The sequence below is a fragment of the Poromitra crassiceps genome (assembly GCF_964638095.1).
Source record: "Poromitra crassiceps genome assembly, chromosome: 5".
In the NCBI taxonomy this organism is placed as follows: Eukaryota; Metazoa; Chordata; class Actinopteri; order Beryciformes; family Melamphaidae; genus Poromitra; species Poromitra crassiceps.
Genome location: NC_139642.1, coordinates 38,386,269 through 38,408,888, shown reverse-complemented (window position 1 = coordinate 38,408,888; position 22,620 = coordinate 38,386,269). Strand labels below are relative to the sequence as shown.

Here is a 22,620-nt window from a genome sequence, read left to right as displayed (position 1 = left end):
TCACCACAGATATGCCAGTCTCTGTTACAGCCGCTATCTGGGTGGACAGGGAGTAAGCCATTTCAGGCCAAAGAGGTATTGTTATAGCTGCCCTCACTGTCCACCTCTCTGCAGCAACAGGTGGGAGTAGATTTGATGGACAAGGGAAGTTGGTGTGTGTGTGTGTGTGTGTGTGTGTGTGTGTGTGTGTGTGTGTGTGTGTGTGTGTGTGTGTGTACTGTGTACCCAACAGACTGGGAGATCTTCCTGATATCTTAGGACACGTTGTCATAACATCATTATTCAAACAGTAAGAAGTAACTAACACCGGGGCAGAGGTGCAGTTATTGACATTAGGCACTCTTTGATATACAGTGGGAATCAGCTTGGAGCGGTCATGACTATCGGCTGATACTTCAGCTTTAGTATTCTGAACAAGCAGTAGAATAAGTGGTATGGTTGTGTCCCTAACTGAGTGGTTATGTTGGCTGTCATCTCCTCACCTCTCTCTCTCTGTGTGCCTCGGCCACCAGACATCACACCAACCCCGTGGGCACAGAGTGGCGCTGGAAGATGGACCCGGCAGAGAAGATCCTGCAGGAGGCGCTGGAGAAGCACCAGACCATGATTCGGCAGTTCAGAGGTTGGTTCCCAACCTTTTTCACCTCATGGCCCACTTGAAAAACTCAAAAATGTTCGCGACCCACATCCAACTGTAACCAGTACAGAGGCCAAATAATGTGTTCTCAAAACACTTTTTATGTTAACAATAAAATCAACTGTCCATCAGCACCACACAGAAATCAGAAACCCAAAGTGAGGGTCTGTCTGCAATAGGCTAATTAACAAATAATTGATTACAAATTAAATGACGGTATCATTCAACAATGGAGAAATGTATTCTCATACATAATAATAATAATTACTCCCCCCCCCCCCACGAAGACCGTAATGTTTTGCAATTGATTTGGTGGTCCACTTGCAATACCTTCGCCGGCAACCAGTGGTCCCCGGCCCTCAGGTTGGGAATGGCTGCACTAAACAAGCTTGTTTTTGCCACTAACAGGCTCACATTTTATTATAAGAGAGAGAGATGTTTACCTTCCACTTGATCCAAGTCTCGTGAGAGTTGCTTTGTTGCAGGAAGTCAGTTGTGGTGACTGAGACGAGCTGGGAGGAGCTTGTTTGGTTTGGAGCACAGGAAGCGTAGCTTATTGTCATCTGAAAGATTTTGTAAATATTTAGTTGATTTTGAGAATATGGACAAGGCATTTGAATTTGATGGCCGCCCGTATTTATTTGAGCCGGAGTATACGGATGAAGAGCTCTTATAAATTGAAGAGCTGCTTCAAGGCCTGCAAGGTAAATACAATCATTCATTTTCTCTCACTCTTTTACAATAACAATCTGAGCTTGTCAGTGCCAAAAATAAGCTCCTTTAGAGGACGGACGGACATGCACAGGCTGGAGTTTCCATTTCAATTCAGAAATTGTTGTTCAGATTAGTCACTTAGACACAAAAAGTTAGGAAAATAGGGTCCAGGTTGAAAAATACCAAAATTATGTGTTTAACTCTGTTTCTCTCCCTCTCCCTATCACTCTCTCTCTATCTGTTATCCAGCTGTCTGCCCATCCGTCTCTCTGTGTCTCCATCAGTCAGTTACAGTGTTGAGCGCACATCTTTCATTTTAGTCCTGCGCCTAGAAATAATGAAACAGGAACACAACGGCCCAAACGCACCGACACACCGCGTCATCTTCGTCACGCACACATCGCTCCTCTATTCACTCCTCCTGACCCCATTTAACCCTCTGTCTAATGAAGCAAAGTGGAGATAAAAACGCTGATGATTTGTCTCTGCCTCCTCGTCACACCCCTGTCATACTGCTTCATCAATCACCTCTCTCTCACACACGCATGCACACACACACACACACACACACACACACACACACACACACACACACACACACACACACACACACACACACACACACACATACACACTGCTGATATCCCTGTTTTGGCAGCACAGCTGTGTCCTGTTTGTCACACCTTCACTCTCAACCTCACTCTCAGTATCTATAAATATTCCCTAAGGTGCTTTTTCTTTGACAGATTTTGAGAAATACTGTCGCAATATGTGGGGAAGACATTAATCTGAATTTCATTCAAGCTAAATATTTGAATGGACTATATTACTATTTGACAGTGATTGAGAGGTACAGTATGGTTATATTCCTTTCCTCTTGTTACCGTTCATTTCACAGGAATGGCTCATTTTCCAGTGTAGTGTTAGTTGTTTGCATTCTGCTGTTTTGATCTTGTTTGTGTTTTGTTTTGACCGGCACAAAAGGGTTGCTGTTTTTAGCTTCTCGGCAATACCTTTGTTGAGCATCTCCAACTTGAGTATCAACTATGACACAGCAATAAGCTGCTGCCTCGCCCCTGTCCAAACCCATCCCATTCATTATTCACAAGATGCTGCAAAGATATCTCTTGGTTTTCATGACATGACTGTAACACTGCAGTCCGCTGACACTCGGGACTAATTTAGCCAACAGACCCCCGTCATCACGCACGCACGCACACACACGCACACACACGCACACAAACGCACACAAACGCAACGATCCAGACTCAGTTTGCCAAACTGTCTTCTTTTCAATGCAGTTCATTCTTGATCATTCTTTTTTTGGCCTTCGGTCCACAATGCATCAAAAAGTAAATTAATAAATAGTCAGCTACATTTATAGGACCTCCAGATGATAGCTGGCTACCTGTCAAAGTGGTTGGTAGAGTACTAGACAATAGCTTAATTATGTGCTTATCATAAGCACATCATTGATTTTTTTTTTACTTTTATCAAACCAGGAATGACTGAGAAGCAGGCCCTTTCCCAGCAACTCCCTGGTTCACGTTCACACAGTAACACCCATTCACACCTGGGATTAACGGATTGCAATAATAGCTAGATTTAATTCTGCTGTAGTAATCACAAATGAGACTGCTTGCCCATCACAATTTCACAAAATCTCTGTCTAAATTATTTTATTTGCACTTTGTAATGGTTACATATGCAGCCTTACACAGTACTACTTTACTTTCATTTAACTTTTAGGTATTACATCATATCGTGGTTGTCGAATTGTGAACCCCGTATATCGTGTATCGAAGTGTATCGAATTGTATCATGATAAGCATATCGTTCCATCCTATCTTCTACTGTTGGGTGAGTTTGGGCACTTCCATGGGCTACTCCATTGCCATGCCTCCTTTTGGCCAGTGAGTGTGGAAAGTTGATCAGTTATAAGTTGGCCCATGATGACCTACTTATCTAAAAGGTTTCATGGTGTGAATCCGTGTGGAAGTTAGGCAGCTTTCTGTGATTGGCAACGGCCATTGCCACACCCCCTTTTGGCTAGTGGCCGTGGAAAGGTAATGAGTTAGTCCTTGGCCCATGACCAATCTTTCTACAATGTTTTGTGGTGTTACATGAATCCGTTTGGAAGTTAGGTGCCTTTTTTGTGATTGAACACACCCATTGCCACGCCCCCTTTTGACCAGTGACCAACCTTTCTGCCAAGTTTTGTGTAAATTCGTTGATAACTTTTTGAGATATCCTGCTGACATACAAACATAAGACCCGGCCAAATCCGTGGGGGAGGTAATTATAGCAGGTGCGCTGCCACAGTGTCAGGGCAGGGCATTTTGAGGAAGAAGAGGAAGAGATGAGGAAGGCAAGGAGGAGGACGAATGAGAAATACAGGAGGGTCCATCAGCAGAACTGCCCCGACCATAATTATCAATGTGTCTAGAAATTAGACATAAAGTAACCCAAGTCCACCATCTTACACTTTGTCATTATATTTATATGCACACTGAGATGGTCTCATCCAAGCTTCTCTGAAGGCAGGTCATAGAGGTGCACAGCCAGTGGAGAGCAAGTGCAAACTGGCCCAATGAACACTTATGGCCCATTTCCACCGCTGGTATCAGCGCGGCCCCGCCCAGCTCGTCTTGCTTTTTTGTCTCATTCCACCGATCAAAAACGTGGACAGCCCGGGTTGAGTCGGGGTTGAGTCATGCTAGTTTTGGTCCCTGCTTTGTTGAGGTTCCAGCGATGTGGACCCGGTACCATACGGTGACGTGAAAACACTGCAGATGACTGATTGGTCAGGCAGAATCGTTTTTACTGTATCTACTGTCAATGCTGGATACCAGTTTAGTGGGGCTTACTTTCTCTTCTGTTATTTCCATCAGTCTTTTGTGTTGCTGCCTTCGGCTCTGGTGAAATAAAATCGATCTCCTTGCTCAGCTTTAACATGATGGTGTTTTGAGAGAGAAAAAGTCTGCTCCTCGAGAAGCCCTTTGTAGTTGTGTGCTACGTCGGCTCCGCTAGGCCGGAGGCGGGGGTTTAGCGATGCCGCGGTCTTGCCTGGTGAGTTGCCGCCGGGGTAGTGGTTTCCCTTCTCCCCGTAGCCTAACTCCCGTCCCCCGCGCAGCACATGCATGTGAGTTTGAGTAACAACAAAGTGATATCGATTCTCCTGGTCGATTGTCACATTTGCCCATGCCATGTACACTGTAGGTCATTTAGAGCAGTGGTTCCCAACCACCGGGCCCTGGACAGGTACCGGGCCGCAACGCATTTGGTACCGGTACCGCGAGCCTGCCAGCCCCCCCCCCACATTTACTTTTTTTTTTTACAAACATAAATAAACGTCAACTTGAAACTATGTTTCAACTACCACACAGCCTATAATATTATAGCCTATGTTTATTTATTTATTTATTTATTTTTTCTATTATTAAAATTGACAACCGGTCCGTGACTTTTTTTCGCATCTATCTACCGGTCCGCGGCCCAAAAAAGGTTGGGAAACCCTGATTTAGAGGCACCAGTATTCCAGTTTAAAAGTTCCGTGTATGGATTTAATTTTAACGTTATACTACTTCGGCTATGGGCGGAGGGCAGATATGTGGTCGCTATGACGACCAGGTGTGGCCGGAGGCGATTAAACTTGCTATGGAAACAGAGTCTATAATTGGAGACGAGTAAGACCAGGTCGATTAGAGCTGTACTGTGCTGTTATATGTGGTGGAAATGAGCCATTAGACCCTTCTAACAGGTCTGATGCACAGTTCAGCTTGCAGGTAATATGCAGTCTGTCATCGCAGGAAGGTCCTAATGCATCCGCAAGAGCCCTACAACAATGTAGAAAAGCAGAGAAAGGAGTGCGTCTTTGGTAGGCCGAGTAGTATAACGTCAAGGTGCTCTTTGGTCAGGGGTAGGACAGTTGAGACTAAAAAGAAGTAACCAAGGCACTCTTGTAGGTGAAAAAAGTTAAAAAGCTCAAACTGTTGTATGGCTAATGCATAGTAGCAAGAATTAAAAACGCACCAACGCGTTGCAGCACACAGGCCTTCATCAGGGTGACAAAACCAAAACAGCCCTACAACAATGCCTACATTCACCCAGTGTCACACACACACACACACACACACACACACACACACACACACACACACACACACACACCACAGTGACCACACACACACACACACACACACACACACACACACACACACACACCACACACGGATGGTGGCTGGCACAACCATCTGAATCAATTTGGACTTAAGTGTCTTGCTCAAGGTCACTTTGACATGCAGACTGGAGGAGCGGGGGATCGCAACACTGACCTACTGATTTAGACGCGCTCTACCTCCTGTCCTACAGCAGAGTTTATACTGTTTAGACGCGCTCTACCTCCTGTCCTACAGCAGAGTTTATACTGTAATTACGCATTCAGGCGAGCATCAAAACACGTGAACACTGGAGCCCGACCAATTTATCGTATTCATTATGTATTATAATGCACAAACTTTGTATTTTTGTATATATACAGTATATATATATTTTTTTTTTGCAAGAATAGTGCACATGCGATGAGAATATGCCTAAAGCTGCTTCACAGTGCATTTAGAGTACACAAAATGATCTGTCAAAAAAGGATCACAATTATGACTTTATTCAGAAAAGAAATGAGTTACATTTCCAGATGCTTTTACATTTGGTGAGACATTTAAATTAGCTGTAAAGCCGTATGCTGTTACAATTAGAAGCCTGCCAGAGTATAATGTAGGCCTATACTGTCATGATCATTCCTTACTTTAATGAAACACTTTAAGACATCGACAACAGCACAAGGCACTATCCAGAAAATGGCCCCCCAAACCTTGACTGAGATGAAGAGAGTTCATCTGTGCTGCTGCTGAGTCATGACTGCAGTGCGCTGATTATCTGCTGCCTGGAAGGTGTCATCAAGTACCAGCTTTTTTAGATGTAGTGGCACAATTTCAATGAACAAGCCGTTAGTCAGTTGGAGTTCGACTAGAAAGTGAGGCCAGGAAGTAGTAATAAATGAGGGTGGCCTATTAGAAAGTAGTTAAAACACTGTAGCAACTTAAGCTCTTTGTTCCACTCAGATCAAGTGTTCCAGCTTAGCTTACATTCACTTGCCATACACATTATGTGATTGGCTTCAAATAGGAGGGGTAATACGTACAGTAACCTTGCGAGGCAGCTGAGCTCGCGATAACGAGATCATCATCATGGCATGCTGCCATGCTGCGTTTGACTGAACTCCAGCATCCGAGGAAGGAGGAGGCAGTCCTATATGCTTGAAGTTTAGACGGTGATAGACGGTGATAGACAGAGAATGTGAGGTAGTGTCGACCCAAAGTGTCGACCCACAAGGCAACAGGCAGGATTCAGGAACGAAAAAGTTTTATTAAGAGTTTCTCAAGGATACAAAATAGCACTAGCCAATGCTAGGCTTCAGGTTAGACAGACCGGGTACAAATGACAATACATTGACTTGACAAGACAGACTGGGGAGACAAGACTGATAAACATGGGGAGCTTATCAAGCACATGAGGTACTGTACAGCTGTGGAGGCAGAACAGAGGAGAGAAACTAGGTAAACAATTGGTGGGAATAAACTCAGGGATCAGGCCAGGGCAAGACTAACGAGGGAGATGACTAACAGGTGTGGGGTACAGGCAGACTGGGGGGAGGAGCATAGCCTGGTTAAAACCCACTCAGTGGGTTTGAATACTTGCCTTGACAGACAACTCCTTCAGCCAATCAGCATAGCCAAATCCAGTCCTTCAGCCAATCAGCGTTGAATCCAGTCAAATCCCAAATCCAAATCCACTCGGAAGAACGGCGAAAACACATTTTCTGCAGAGAAACTCTGATGTTACATGCTCCTGTTCTTGTTTAATTGTTGTTATTGGATCTATTTCTGTGATAACTGCACTTAGGGCTGTGTAAACTCAACGGCGTTGACATTACGGCTCGAGCAGCCATTTCTGGGCTATGGCTCAGTCTCTGTCCGTTCATTAGTTTGTCACACTTGGTGAGTGATGAAGTTCCCCCATTGGCCGGTCGTGACATACCCATGCATGGTGTGAGTTGGGGCATGCACGGTCTCCCAACCAGACAGGGCAGGACTCAGTTGCTAGCCAGCCTCAGACAGTGCTGCCTAAGGTGACCAGACGTCCCCGATTTTCGGAGACTGTCCCCGTTTTTGGTGACCTGTACCCGGCTGGAGCTGTCCCCGAAAATGTCCCTGATTTTCTACTGGCATCTGCGGCCGATATCATTCTAGCTCTATTAGGCTCATTCTTAAATCTAGAGTGAAGATACTTGTGAAGATGAAGATAGGGTATGAAACTGTAAGACCTACAGCATCCATTGAAACCAACAATGCCATGCTACCTTGTCGGGAAGGGGGGCTAAATAATGAATTTTGAAAAACCGGCATGGTCAATTTCAAAGGGGACCCCTGACCGCTCTCACCTCAAGATATCTGAATGAGAATGGATTCTATGAGTACCCACGAGTCTCCCCTTTACAGACGTCACTGGCCAACCACTCAAGCAGGAAGGTTGCAGGAGGCTCACGGGCGGGTTAAAAGCATATCAAAGCATCACATGTCTATGTAGCACTTTGATCCAGGCATCCAACAAGTGTTTACATGTTCTGCTGCAGCTCTTTCAGGAAATTTTGAACAATGAAAAAGCACTTAGGACGACACCAAAAATACTTTTTGAGATCTGAGGCTTTTCATAAAACATTTGGCGCTGTAGGTTCGGATGGCCAGGCCTCATGCTGCTGGAGAACACAGTGACATTAAAAAGGCACAGTCAATGAAGTATGTGTGTGTGTGTGTGTGGGGGGGGCACCAGGGGCCTCTTTGTGAAGCTGACACTCTTTATTACAGTACAACAGCCATGGGCAAAATAAATGAAACCGGAATCATCCCCCTTTATTATTTCATGAGTAATAACATTGGATATTTTAATGATATATTGATTGCCGGACTGGAAATGTCCCCGATTTTCATAATTTACATAAAGAGTAGCACTGCTGCCACTGCACTGTAGTATTGCTGCCTGACACAGGAAAAGCCAATATCTAACGGAAGCTAACCACCGCTAAAAACTGTCCGATCAGCCAGAAAACTCCTAAAAGAAGGAGAGAGCTATGAGTCCTTGAGCAGAACTAGTGTGGGCCTATGTTTAAATGTCCAGCAGGTAATTAGCTGCTGCAATGAAGAGTATAGCTAAATTAACCGGGTTTAGAGCAGCAAAAACGCTACCAGTAGCAGTAGCCTGCATGAGGCCTTTTTAAGGAAACTGTAAATTGTAGCATCTACCGATAGGCGTTTAGAGGGCATCTGTAATGAATGAGGGAGCAAAGGCCTTCAAACCCGACAATCATGACTTCTCTATGAAAGTGAATAAGCTGCATACTTGACTTTTATTTATGCACCCCACGTTTCAGCTACATGCTTTTTAATTTCCCACCAATCAGCACCTCATTGATTAGATTCTATTAATAACTTCATATATACATACATATTCCTCTTTTAGACAGGGACTTGGGCCACAATGAAAGATGATGCAGGTCCAGTCAGAGGACATCAGAGGTTCTAGTTAATGTGATCGCCCTCCAAGAAAATCAGTGGCTTCTAAAACAGTCACCATAATAGCACCTCTTGTCCTCACCGATAGACTTGAATTTGATATGAGTGATGCACTTCAGATAGAGCAAGAGGCTGTCCAGATGGCCACTAGGCAGCAACACTTCTGGGAGTGTAATTGGATTTCACAGTACTACCAATATGAAGAAGAGATACATTGATGGGTTTCAGACACTTCTATCACATATGCACAGTCATCCTTGGCCAGTTGTTGTGAACAGATTTAAGTGGGATTTCTCTTGGGGAACAGTTTAGTGTTTGCTGTCTTTGCAGCCGGTGCAAGATGTAATTTGTCCCTGAAATGTAGCACAGCAACGGTTACTTGTTGTGGTTCATCCATAGACACCGCTCTGATTTGCTTTTTTTAAATCTTACCATCAATGTTATAAAGTCTATGGAGTCACCTGACCTGTCCAAACTTTTTTCCTGTGTAATCAGGATTCACTGTGTGTACTTGAAAATGGAATATCATCTGTGCTCTGGCTACAGCAATATCTCATTAAGTCCCCAACACTGTGTGAAACTTTCTGCCCTAGGCTTTTACAATTAGTTAGAACACGGCTCTCTTGAATACTCGATTCTGATTGGTCAATCAACAATATTCACCGGTCATTATTTCTCGACAACCGACCGCTGCTCTGCCACACCTGGATTAATCAGTTGATAAGAGCTTTTTGTCAGCAAGACACTACTAATTAGGCCAACCAGTTGCAGCTGTGGTGTCTTGTGTGCCAATTACGAATGAAACCGCTTTGTCGTTGAAAACGCTATTAAAAAATCTATTTGAATAATTATTTTTGTCAGATTATTGAATGATTTAGTTGTAGGCCGTGTTCTAAGCGGGATAATGTATATTGAGGCGGTGATTACTGGGAAATAATGACCTTCAGGTGAACGATTAAGCCCTCCGCTGGCGCGTCGGGCTCAATCCACCTGTCGGTCATTATTTCCCCCGTAATCACCGCCTCAATATACATTATCCCTTACTTAACTCCCTGCCTAACCCTGCAAGCAAGCTGGACTCTCTCGTGAGAGAGATGTGAAACTAACCCATCTGGCAGCGTCGGGTTACTCCCTGCCTTCATCCAGTCAAACATTTGGAGGCTTACAGTACGGTATATGATACTGCATTTATACTATTCAGAGCTTTCACTCTGCACTCGGTGGCTTAGTTTATAGTACAGCGATTTATGATCCCCCGACGAGCATTGCTGAACGTTAGTCATTATTGTCCAATGGACATCAATGATAGTACTGTATATCATGCCCAATGGACATCAACATCGACGATGGAATAATGATGATGGTGGGTCGCAACCATCATAAATCGCTGTAGTATAAACTGCCCTTTAATCAAACCATGGATCCTTCCCTGTGTGTCCTCATGTACCGTTATAGGCTTGGGTCGATTTTCGATAATATTGAATATTGCGATTTCTTTGTAAATTTTCGGAAGAAAAAAAAAGTTGACAGTTTTGCACAGTCTGCCCTGCTGCCGACCCTCCTTATTTCACTGCTTACTGTACATTATTGTTAATGATAGGAGTGTTGTATTTGTTGCTGCAAAGGGAGAGGTAAAGACAGGAAGTGAACAGCATATCAACCTACCCACAGATATGGCCAATTGTGGCTGTAGAGACACCCGACCAAGCCAGTGGGGGGCGTGAACCTGCGGCCCTCGTATTGGTAGGCGAGAGAATAGAACGCCACATCAGCTGGGTGCCCCTATGAACGGATTTCCATGAAATTGTGGACATATAGGATAGGAATCTGGGATTTCCAGCATTTACAATTATACTTTTGGATTCCAAATCCAAAGAGTTTGTTTTCTGGTTCAACAACTTCAATTTAATTTCAAATTTAAAGCTGCAATAAGTACAATTTTCTGACCGCTAGAAGGTGACAGGGGTACTCTTCTTTTTGTAGTGTTTTGCCTCCTTGGGAACTCTTTGCCCTTCTACACACCCATCACCTATGTACTTGATGAAAGCACATTTTAACTAGGGATGCACGATATATTGGCAATCTTATCGGTATCGGCAGATGTTAGTCATTGTTTAACATATCGGTATCCGTCCGATGTTGCAATGTTATTGTTAATATCGGTTATCGTATCAGCCAAGATTTTTCCATTGAGAGGAAACATGCTAAATCTATGATTTATGGGCTTTTCCAAATGTTTGGGAAATAAAGAATTCAAATTCAAATTCACAGTGTTTACATGTGTTTTTCAGTATGTCCAAAATTGTATTATCATAGAAATGGGTTTTTATACAGATCATATATCGTCATCGGTAAATATCTTTATCGGCCATACCAGCAATGTTAATATCAGTTATCGGTATCGGCCAAAATTTTCCACGATCGGTGCATCCCTAATTTTAACAACACCTTGCAGTCTCTGCCAGTAGCTCTACTGAACACTGAGAGTTGGAGAGACTAAGACCACCCAGGGAGGAGGGAATGGAAGAGAGTTGGACTGGGCTGTGGGCCAAACTCCCAAACCATAGCTTTCTGAGTCTATTCCAGCAGGTCTTTTTGGTCTCATTCCTCTCCTCTCCTGTTTGCTCTCCTCGCCTGCTTTTCCTTCCTCTTGTCTTTCCTCTCCTCTACACCTCTCATTCTCCTCTCCTCCTCTCGTCTTTCATGTGCAACACTTCTCTCCCTCTCTCTTGTGCCTGTTTGGTTGTACGTAATTACTCAGCTTGACCTCATCCTGTTTTTCCCCCTCATCCTTTGTAGTGACAAAGCTTTCACTTTTGCATCCACATAGAGTTGCACATTTTGTGCATTTTCCTTAATCATCTTCCACATTAGCTCTTATAGGGATCATTAACAAAAAAATAACACCAAACACACTTCTTTTTCTCAGTTTCAGTTTGTACCACTTCTCAACGAGGCTAGTAATTGTACTTCTTTTGGGGATGCGATAGCCTGGTTATTGTCACTCAATAGTTCACGAAATCCCTCACCATCCACCACGAATTCGAAATAGTTTATCGAAATCATGTCCTTTCACCGCAAACCAAATCCTTGTGAGTTACGCACACTACAGCTTCTTCTAGCTAACTCAAATGTGATAGTTTGTTGAGAGGATGGTGTTCCACTTTCACCTTGCACTGCAACCATTGCGTGCTGACTTTTCAGGTGGTACATTATTGAAGATGTACTGGAGCTGTATTTGAGAATGGTGTCTCAATATTTACATTTCGCATTGTCCTCTTTTACTATGTAATGCTCCCACGCTGGCCTACATTTTGAGCGCTTACCCTTACTGTTTCTCTGCACTGTGACTGCTTCTTCTACTTCTGCCCCAGTAATTTGGGCGAAGTACGCTCTCTTCTGGTATAAAAGTTAATTTATACAGTACGTGAGCTCCGGAGAAATGATACACAAAACACATTGTCAGTTACTCAGTTAATAATTTTGTAATCGGTTAAATTCTTAACGGCAATTAACCGACTAACCTTAATCATTAACATCCCTATATCCACATGTAAACATCATCATTCTATTCTTGAAAGACATTGATTAAGTTCATATGATCAGTGGTGGAGTCTGCTTCAAATTGACCTTTATTCAACTTTTGACCTCTCTCCCTCCAGGTGTGCCTGGAGTGAAACCCGAGCGGTACGAGGAGGGCTTGGCGGCTAAGCACTGTGCCCTCTCGCTGGTTGGAGAGCCAATCATGTACCCTGAAATCAACACCTTCCTCCGCCTCCTCCATGCACACCGCATCTCCAGCTTCCTGGTCACCAATGCACAGTTCCCCCAGGAAATCAGGTGGGGGCAAAACCAAGCTGCTTGGTTGTGTATTTTTGGATGTGTGCGTGCGTGCGTGCGTGCGTGCGTGCCTGCGTGCCTGCCTGTGTGTGTGTGTTTTATTGAGGAGGGATATATACACACATGCACAGGGGATGGGACTCTCACTCTCTGTCTGTCTGTCTGTCTGTCTGACTGACTGACTGACTGACTGACTGACTGACTGACTGACAGAATGACTGACTAACTATCTTTCTCTTCGTCTCTCTCTATTTCTCTCAGAAATATCCACTTCAGTGTTGGCTATCTGTGTTGGCTCTGTATCTGTCTGTACCAAACCCCCTCAAGCTCTTCTCCTTTTAAGCCTGGGAAGATGAATTTGGAATGTCGGGGCCAGCAGGGTCTCCTAGTGATTAGAGAGGCTGTCCTTTATCTGCAATGTCCCAGATTCAATCCCAGTATAAGGTTGTAGCGCGCACAAGTCCAAGTCTTGAAACTGTCTCAGGTACACGGTTGCAGCAACGAACAGAATAAAAAGTAAACAACAAACAAAACAAAAAAACTGCATTCACAAGTTAAACTGTTATTGTTTATTAAACACAGAAACGTGCACATTTCAGCCTTGAGATTCAATCCTACAGTTACCAATGTTGTGTCCTTTCTAGAGCAAGAAGACACTGAACCTTACTCACTCACTCACTCACTCATTATTACTCATAAAGCGCATCAGCTAAAATGCCACATTTTTTAAGTTGTAAGTAGGGTCTGGTCTGGTCTGAGTTGGACAGTGCCCAATAAGATCTAATCTGGAAGACAATATCATATAACCCAACTGTATAGTTTTCTTTTGCCTGTTTCTGCCTCAACCTTTCTCTGCCTGTCCGTACAGGCACGGTCCCTTTGTGCACATACAGTTACTGTAGCTGTATGAAAAATACATAAAAGAAATATATAGGCTACACACCTTACATACATTACATACAACACGCACACACACGCACGCACGCACACACACACACACACACACACACACACACACACACACACACACACACAAACACACACACACACACACACACACACACACACACACACCTATCTCACAATGCAAGTCCCAAATTTGAATTCCTCATGATAAAAAAAATTATGATTTGACACCAAGATCATCCATATCAGATTAGTCTACTACACAACACAATTGTATTGCAGTTATAGGCTGCCAGTCTGTGGCTGCAAAAAAATTGGCATTTTTCCCAGCTTGACATACTAAATATCAAATGGGAAAAATATGAGCACAGTGGGGTGACTGGGGTCACAAACAAAATTGCAATTGTAAAAATCTAGTTTCCGTCACCCAAGTTATAGATTGCCATGATGGTCTCATTGAAGTGCACAGTTGCCAGCCATCTAGAACGAAGCGGTTGTCGAGTTTCCATTCTCTGACATTTACCTTGGCTTCTTCACTCACCCATCCCCTTTGACCTCCAGTCAGTCCATCCTGATGCCTGGCAGCCTGTCAGTCTGGGTCTTCTTTACCCACTGTGTCCTGATGCCTGCAGCTTGTCAGTCTGGGTCTTCTTTATCCACTGTGTCCTGATGCCTGCAGCTTGTCAGTCTGGGTCTTCTTTACCCACTGTGTCCTGATGCCTGCAGCTTGTCAGTCTGGGTCTTCTTTACTCACTGTGTCCTGATGCCTGGCAGCTTGTCAGTCTGAGTCTTCTTTACTCACTGTGTCCTGATGCCTGCAGCCTGTCAGTCTGAGTCTTCTTTACTCACTGTGTCCTGATGCCTGCAGCCTGTCAGTCTGGGTCTTCTTTACCCACTGTGTCCTGATGCCTGCAGCTTGTCAGTCTGGGTCATCTTTACCAACTGTGTCCTGATGCCTGCAGCCTGTCAGTCTGGGTCTTCTTTACCCACTGTGTCCTGATGCCTGGCAGCTTGTCAGTCTGGGTCATCTTTACCAACTGTGTCCTGATGCCTGCAGCCTGTCAGTCTGGGTCTTCTTTACCCACTGTGTCCTGATGCCTGGCAGCTTGTGAGTCTGGGTCATCTTTACCCACTGTGTCCTGATGCCTGGCAGCTTGTCAGTGTGGGTCATCTTTACCAACTGTGTCCTGATGCCTGGCAGCTTGTCAGTCTGGGTCATCTTTACCCACTGTGTCCTGATGCCTGGCAGCCTGTCAGTCTGGGTCATCTTTACCCACTGTGTCCTGATGCCTGCAGCCTGTCAGTCTGGGTCTTCTTTACCCACTGTGTCCTGATGCCTGGCAGCTTGTGAGTCTGGGTCATCTTTACCCACTGTGTCCTGATGCCTGCAGCCTGTCAGTCTGGGTCTTCTTTACCCACTGTGTCCTGATGCCTGCAGCTTGTCAGTCTGGGTCTTCTTTACCCACTGTGTCCTGATGCCTGCAGCCTGTCAGTCTGGGTCTTCTTTACCCACTGTGTCCTGATGCCTGGCAGCTTGTCAGTCTGGGTCATCTTTACCCACTGTGTCCTGATGCCTGCAGCCTGTCAGTCTGGGTCTTCTTTACCCACTGTGTCCTGATGCCTGGCAGCTTGTGAGTCTGGGTCATCTTTACCCACTGTGTCCTGATGCCTGCAGCCTGTCAGTCTGGGTCTTCTTTACCCACTGTGTCCTGATGCCTGGCAGCTTGTGAGTCTGGGTCTTCTTTACCCACTGTGTCCTGATGCCTGGCAGCTTGTCAGTCTGGGTCATCTTTACCAACTGTGTCCTGATGCCTGGCAGCTTGTCAGTCTGGGTCATCTTTACCAACTGTGTCCTGATGCCTGCAGCTTGTCAGTCTGGGTCTTCTTTACCAACTGTGTCCTGATGCCTGGCAGCTTGTCAGTCTGGGTCATCTTTACCCACTGTGTCGCTGTCTCGGACTTATGGTGTCCCACCCGCTGGAACAGGCTGAAGGTGAGGACGGCAGCCATCAATCATTCTCAAACCCCGCCTGCCAGAGCCACCCAGTCAGAGACGAGCTGTCTCCATTCCAACATTACTTTGATTAGGGAGGGACTGTGTGTGTGTGTGTGTGTGTGTGTGTGTGTGTGTGTGTGTGTGTGTGTGTGTGTGTGTGTGCCTCGCTGGCTTTCTCTCTAGTTGCTTATTTGGCTAATTGGTTATTTCTGTCTCTTCACATAATTGCTGTCTTTGCCAACATGTTTCTGCCTTGTCTCTACTGCCTGCCTGTACGAGCTAACAATCTGCTTATATTTTCTTAGAAATATGTTGCACTTTAATTGTATTGGAGCAGACTCGGATGTAAGAGGAAAAAATAGAGAGGCATTGTTACTTCCACAAAGGTAATGTTTTTGTTTGTCTGTCTGTCTTTTTGTTAGCAGCATTGCAGACTACTGCAAAACTACTGGGCCGATTTTCATGAAACTTGGTGGAAGGGTGTAGCATCGGCCAGGGAAGAAGCCATTACATTTTGGCGCGGATCCGATCCAATTCTGGTCAAGGAAGGGGCGGGGCTAAGGAGAAGGGGCTGCCGCTGTAACTAGGGATAAATCAAAATGGCAATAATGGTCCCGCCCCTTTTAGGGGGAAAACACAAGTCACTCGCTTAAACATACTTAAACATAAAATAGCGGTACAAAAAAATCGATAGATCCGAAAAGGGGGGCGGGGCGAGGGAAAAGGGGCCGTAGCTAGGCATAGGCAGGTCATAGAGAGTCAGAGTTTGAGGGTTGATTAGGGGGAGTGGCCCTCAGGGTTAGGGTTCTGATCCCACTCACAAAATTTGCATATCATAGCTGACTGGAGTATTGGCTTTGGCGGAGGTCTGTGTACTTCTACCGTAGTTTTCTTTTGTTCTCACTGTCTAACCGCTCATTTGCCTCTCTCTGTGAGAATCTCTTTTCTCTCTTTCTCAAACTGTGACGCTGTTGTGTTGTATTTGGATCTCTCTTCATCTTCTCCTTTCTCCTCTGTATCTTCTGTGGTCTGCAGGAGCCTGGTGCCGGTCACCCAGTTGTATGTGAGTGTGGACGCCAGCACCAAAGACAGCCTAAAGAAGATTGACCGGCCGCTTTTCAGGGACTTCTGGCCGCGCTTCCTGGACAGCCTCAAGGCCCTGGGCGAGAAGGTGAGCGTGTCACTGTTTTAGCCAGGAGGTCAGAGAGATGGGATTGTGATCGCAAGGTTGCCGGTTTGAATCCTGTACCAGGTGGGAATATCTGGCTGATGAAAGTGAACAAGCAACCCTCTGCTCTCCATTAACTACTGCAGCTCGTAAGCTCCTGATTCAAGGTGCTGCAATTCAAGCTAGACATTTTGGCAAATTTGTTCCACTGTGATTTTGCATGACAGTCTTGGACAAATGCAAATGACCAGGTCTTGATATTCACAGAGAAAGAAGAACTGATAGTGTGAAAGATTTATCTGAGAGCCTTTTTTGTGCTCACCTAGCTACTGAGCACAGTCAGGAACACCTGTGGAGATAATTGGCAATTTCACTCTGTGTTGCCAACTAGCTATGATTGATTTCCTCAATTGGGGTGCAGTTACTGTTGCAGCCTATCCCTGTATATTCATAGAAACATAAATACCATCATAAATAGTAAGCTGTGATTATTATTGTGCCCACAGAACGCTCACCATCATGTTCTCCCTAAGGGGAGTCTCTGTGGCTTTTCATTACCCCAAGATGGATCAAACTGTTTGATTATCCATCTTAGTAACTCTACTGTTATTTGCTGTGCATCACGAGCACACAAATTACAGTCCATAATTACTTTTTCGCCCTTCTTTTCAGTCTGTAATTAAGTTTAGAACTGATAATCTCTGGAGGATTTTAGCCCGCTTCATTCATTCATTGCTTGCTTCTATTATTGGGTCTTTTCTTATTATACAGTAGTTTCACTGCCCAGGTTCTCTTCAATGTCAGCATGTCTGCAAGGAAAACTCAACTTGCATTTTTTTTTCACAGAGGGAATCAAAATATTTCAAAATTGCAGTAATTTTGTCCAAAAGAAAATGGGTCTTGGCTATCAGTGAAAAGTGTTAGTTTGAGGTAGGGCTGCACGATTCTGGAAAAAATGAGAATCACGTTTTTCTTTCTCTGAATTGAGATCACGATTCTCTCATGTTTTTTTTCAGTGTTTATTGCACTCATTTACCTGATATGAAAAACAAAACAAAAACATATTTTAATTAATTATTGCCATCATCATCTACTTTTATTATTCTGTTTCATTATTGAAACATATTGAGGTAAATAGATGATTCATATTATCGTTGCTGTTATTATTCTGTTGTTGTTGTTGTGCTGGTGGTGGTGGTGTTGTTGTTGTTGTTGTGTTGTTGTTATTATTATTATCATACAAATTTTGCAAAATTGCATAGACTCTCCTTCAGTACCTGGGTTAAAGCCTCACCTGTGTGATCCTCGGGGAGAAACACAGTCTGTAGGCAGGAGTTTTCATGTTGAAGTCACTATCGATGGTTCCATAGTTCGGCTGGACCATAAATCTGTCGTTGTCGCAATTATATACTCCCCACAATTCTGTCTCCACGTTTGTTCGCTGCTGATTGTATAGACCAGGTAATGCATGTTGCGAAGTGGCAGAAGTGTTCTCTCTTCCCCATACAGTAATTCCTTTCACTTCCAACTTACAGTCAGTCAGACATGTGCCAGTTTCCTCGCCTCCTGTGCTGACTCATCTTTATTTTATTTTTGTTCTTTCCCTGAGTGAATCAGAGCAGCTGGTGAAAGCTGCAGGCCCGACTCTCTGAAACCACAGATTGAGATATCATCTGTATACTAAAATTTTGTGAATGCCAACAGTAAGATGGTAAATAAATGAGTCCGCACACTGTAGCTGCCATTTTGCTAATTTATTAGCAAAATTATTATTATTATTGGTAGCCTACTCTAAGGCCTACAAAATAACCCTCCAGCCGGAGGCGGAACTTGCCATCTTCGGCTGCTCGGAGTCCTCTCTGAACTTCCCTACAGCTGTGCAACAGTCTCTAACATAGGGGACAACTGTTGCCAAAAAACTGATTCTGAAGGAATGGAAGTCATCCTCTTCACCTTCTTTCCAACTGTGGTTGACGGACATGACCTCTGTTATACGGATGGAGAGACTTCTGAGGACCAATTCAAAAGTTCTCAATCATTTGGGACCCGTTTCTATCCTATCTTGATGAGGTTAAGGGTGACGGGTGACTTGCCTGGCTGGTTTCTCATGGACCCCTTGTGTGAGATCTCAGGAACAATATCTCTTACAAGCACATAAGCACCTTATGCGGCTGGTAATCACGTAATATTGAATGTCAATAATATATGTATGTTTTCTTTTCTTTTCATTAAAAAATGTAATGAAAACCAAAACTTAACAAAACGTGTCTTATCAACCCGTTTACATCCATATATTCCAGATTTTGTCATTTCGTTTTTAAAGTTGGTAAAACTCACTTCAACTGAGAGGATCACTTCTTTGTTTCCTATGAACTCCGCCTCCTACCATAAGAATGAAATCATGCACAGGTGTGTTACTATTAATTCTGTGATCCTGACTACTGCCCCCTGCAGTATTTAAAAAACAGTACAGCCAGTAACCTTGCAGGCCTTTTCATCATCTTGTGAGCAGAGGGAACGTACATTATCACAGCCTGCATCTGGCTGGCGGGCTGTGTGTGTAAATCAATTCTCTGTGCCGGCCTGTTTCCTAGAAAGCCAAAGTGAAGAACAAATAAATAAAGCGGCACTCGGTGCATCGGGCGTAACGACCTTGAAAAAGATGTGGGCTGTGAAGTCTTTCAGAGGGAGCCATCTGTAATCCTTCTGCTTCCTCTTGTCTAATGCTTTAGTAAACAATAGACAAATTCATTACCGCTCAGCCTGAGGTGTTAACGATTGAATGGCTGGAGATAAATCACTGCTGATAGATCATTGCGCTCTAATTGCCTTTACTCATTTTTTGGCCAGCTCGTTCTGGGTCTGGCAAAAGTCATGAATGGATTTACACGGAACTTGGTAGAAAAGCAGGTCATGGGCTGACTTAGAACTGATTAACTTTCCACGGCCACTGGCCAAAATGGGGGCGTGGCAATGGGCATGTCCAATCACAAAAAGGCGCCTAACTTCCACAGGCACTCACATAACACCACGAAACTTTGCAGACAAGTAGGTCATGGCTCATGGGCCAACTTGGAAATGGTTAACTTATATATATGCACCAGGGATATATTTGCCACAGGGGATAACTGATACTGTAGTTGGTAGTTGAGAGGAGTGGCGGAAACCCTGCACAGTGCTTTGCATGCTGTTAACGTTGCAGAGTTCTCCATCTGACCCGAACAAGCTAGCTACAGTATATCCAAAAACATCTGTGCACATCAAAGCTATGTGATGCAAGATGCTGGCAATTTGTCAGAAGCATTATCACTGGTTTCCCTCTCCCCAAGTGACTAAAGAGCAAACCAGGGTTCAGTTCAGGCCAAATGGGTGCTAGCAAAGTTCTGTTGGACCTGAGCGTGTCACTTCTGCCTTCCGGCACATTCACTGCTCGCTCTCTGCAATCTCATTATTTTGAATACTGCTTCACATTCTGACAATCAGAGGAGCCATCAGTCTGAAGAATCACTGTTTTACTTGTCAAAAAATGTCTAATGATATCAGCATTTCCCGGTGGTTCAGCAGTCTCAGGTGCATTAAGACATGTTGGAGAGTTTGAGTTTGACACCAGATCTATTAGCATAATAATAACAGTCACACTTCTTAGAAAAGTGCTAGAAGATAAAAAGAAACACAAATCTCAATATATATGCTGCATATGTGTGGTGGCCTGGGAGACCCCTTCACATGTCGCTGCTACACATTGTTGTGTAAAAATAGGGCCAAAGTAGGTCGAAAATTTGTTTTTCAGGTATTTTGAGTGATTTGTTTACTTTCGTCTCCAGAGTACATCATGGTGAATAATTATTTTCAGAAAATAAAAGGGAAAGTATTTATGTTTATGGTTTTGGCAGAATGCCACTGTAGTAAATAGAATGTTGTGGAATGTTTAAAACAATTTTTCTCACATTTTACTTTTAGACACATAACCGATTAAAATACGAACTTTTGATCTGAGAGAGCTATCTCAGTCATTCAAACAGTTATATAGAGGGGAGAGTTTCTAATTTATGAAAATATGAAAATGTAAATTTTTCACAATTTGAAGGGTTTTTGGAGACCACCACCCATATAACAAACTTGTAAATATCAGCTTCTGATTTATAATTAGGTAACTTTTGTTTTCTTTTTTGTAGTTTTGATATTGTATTTCCTCAGGCAGCTTGTCACAGAGTTTAGGAGCCTCTTCCTTTTTCTTCTCCCACTCTCTGTTGTACGACCCAATAAAGCAGAAATGCCATGCAAAGTTCTTCACACAAAAAGAAAAGTATGAAATGACATTATAGATTACTAACTATTTCTTATAGATTAACTTATTTGTATTTTTGAACTATTGACTGGTGGATTTCCAATCTGGGCATCCAGAGTCAGTCAATCTGACGACTATACCACTCTGGGACAGACGTCTGATAATTTGTGGTTTTCCGGTGTAGTGCGGACAGTCCGACGACGTCTCATATGCATTTATGTGTTTATATAGATTAGCCGTAATGTGGACCTAAAACACAATCGACCAAGTCCATTCTTGCGTCAATCGTGACTCTAAACAATGGCCGCGAGGCACGGAAGCAGAAGTCTTGCCGTGCACGCCTGCTCTACACTGTAAACCCAGAAAGATCAGCCGCCTGTCCCCAGAGTTTATTAGTGGTCAGACTGGATTTCAGGTAGTAGAGTTTTTTCATAATGGTTATATTCCACAATTGCATGATTACACTGACAGATTTGGCCTTTCATCCTTCAATGAGACAGTTGCTCAATATGGGGGCCAGATTTTCATGCATAGGAAGTCTAACTTCCTGGGAGAAGAAGAAGAAGAAGAATACAGGCAAATACAATGAGTGGCCCTACCGCTTCGCTGGCCCGGCCACTAATTAAACTGATTAGAGAGCACTGGATTTATATAATGATTGCCTTTAGCTTTTCCAAGGACTCAAATCTCCACAGCAGTCAGTGTTGTGAAGGTTAAAGCTAAAATATGCATCGCCTTGGGTCGGCAAAGTGTCCCCTTAGTCCCACCCTCCTCCCCCTTCAATTAGTCAAGTCCTCGCTTGCCCCAATGTCTTGTCACTCATCTTGATGAGCTGTCTACCCTGAAACCACTACAGTACAGCAGCATGAGGCTGAAGGTCATGTAAAGCCACAGCAGGCGCTGAACAAGCACATGGCAAATGCAGAGAAGCTGCCATTTAAAAAAGAGGCAATGCTTTTTTTGAACGGGTCTTATCGCAGATACTGTAAGATAATCTACCACACTTTTAACTCACAGTGTACTTTACTTTCTTACTGCATTTCACCCCCCCCCCCCCCACACACACACACACACACACACACACGTACACACACACGTACACACACACACACGTGCGCACACACACATGCGCACGTACACACACACACACACACATACACACACACACACACACACACACACACACACATTCATTGTATAATGACTGGTTTACTCCATACTTATTTTAAATATGCAGATGATACAGCATTAGTAGGGTTCCTAAAACCCGAAAGCTCATCTGTAGAGAGTTTTGAGAGGGAGATACAAATATTCATTCATTTCAAAATTTTCATTTCAAATTTTTATTAGGATTAACCCCTTGAGATGTATCATCTCGTTTTCGAGAGGGTCCCAAAATTCATGCAGTGGTGCTCTGACCACTTTCTTGAGGTCAACGTCAAG

The 22,620-nt window shown here is 43.9% G+C and overlaps 1 protein-coding gene across 1 annotated transcript in view; it reads left to right on the top strand.

Annotated features, from left to right (window-relative positions):
* Window positions 1-22,620, top strand: part of tyw1 (tRNA-yW synthesizing protein 1 homolog) — a 101,740-nt gene that overhangs the window by 33,154 nt on the left and 45,966 nt on the right. Inside the window, exons 11-13 of the mRNA XM_083637346.1 lie at window positions 513-622; window positions 12,642-12,819; window positions 16,757-16,892. Coding sequence (XP_083493472.1) covers window positions 513-622; window positions 12,642-12,819; window positions 16,757-16,892 — 424 coding nt within the window. The remainder of the gene's footprint in view (window positions 1-512; window positions 623-12,641; window positions 12,820-16,756; window positions 16,893-22,620) is intronic.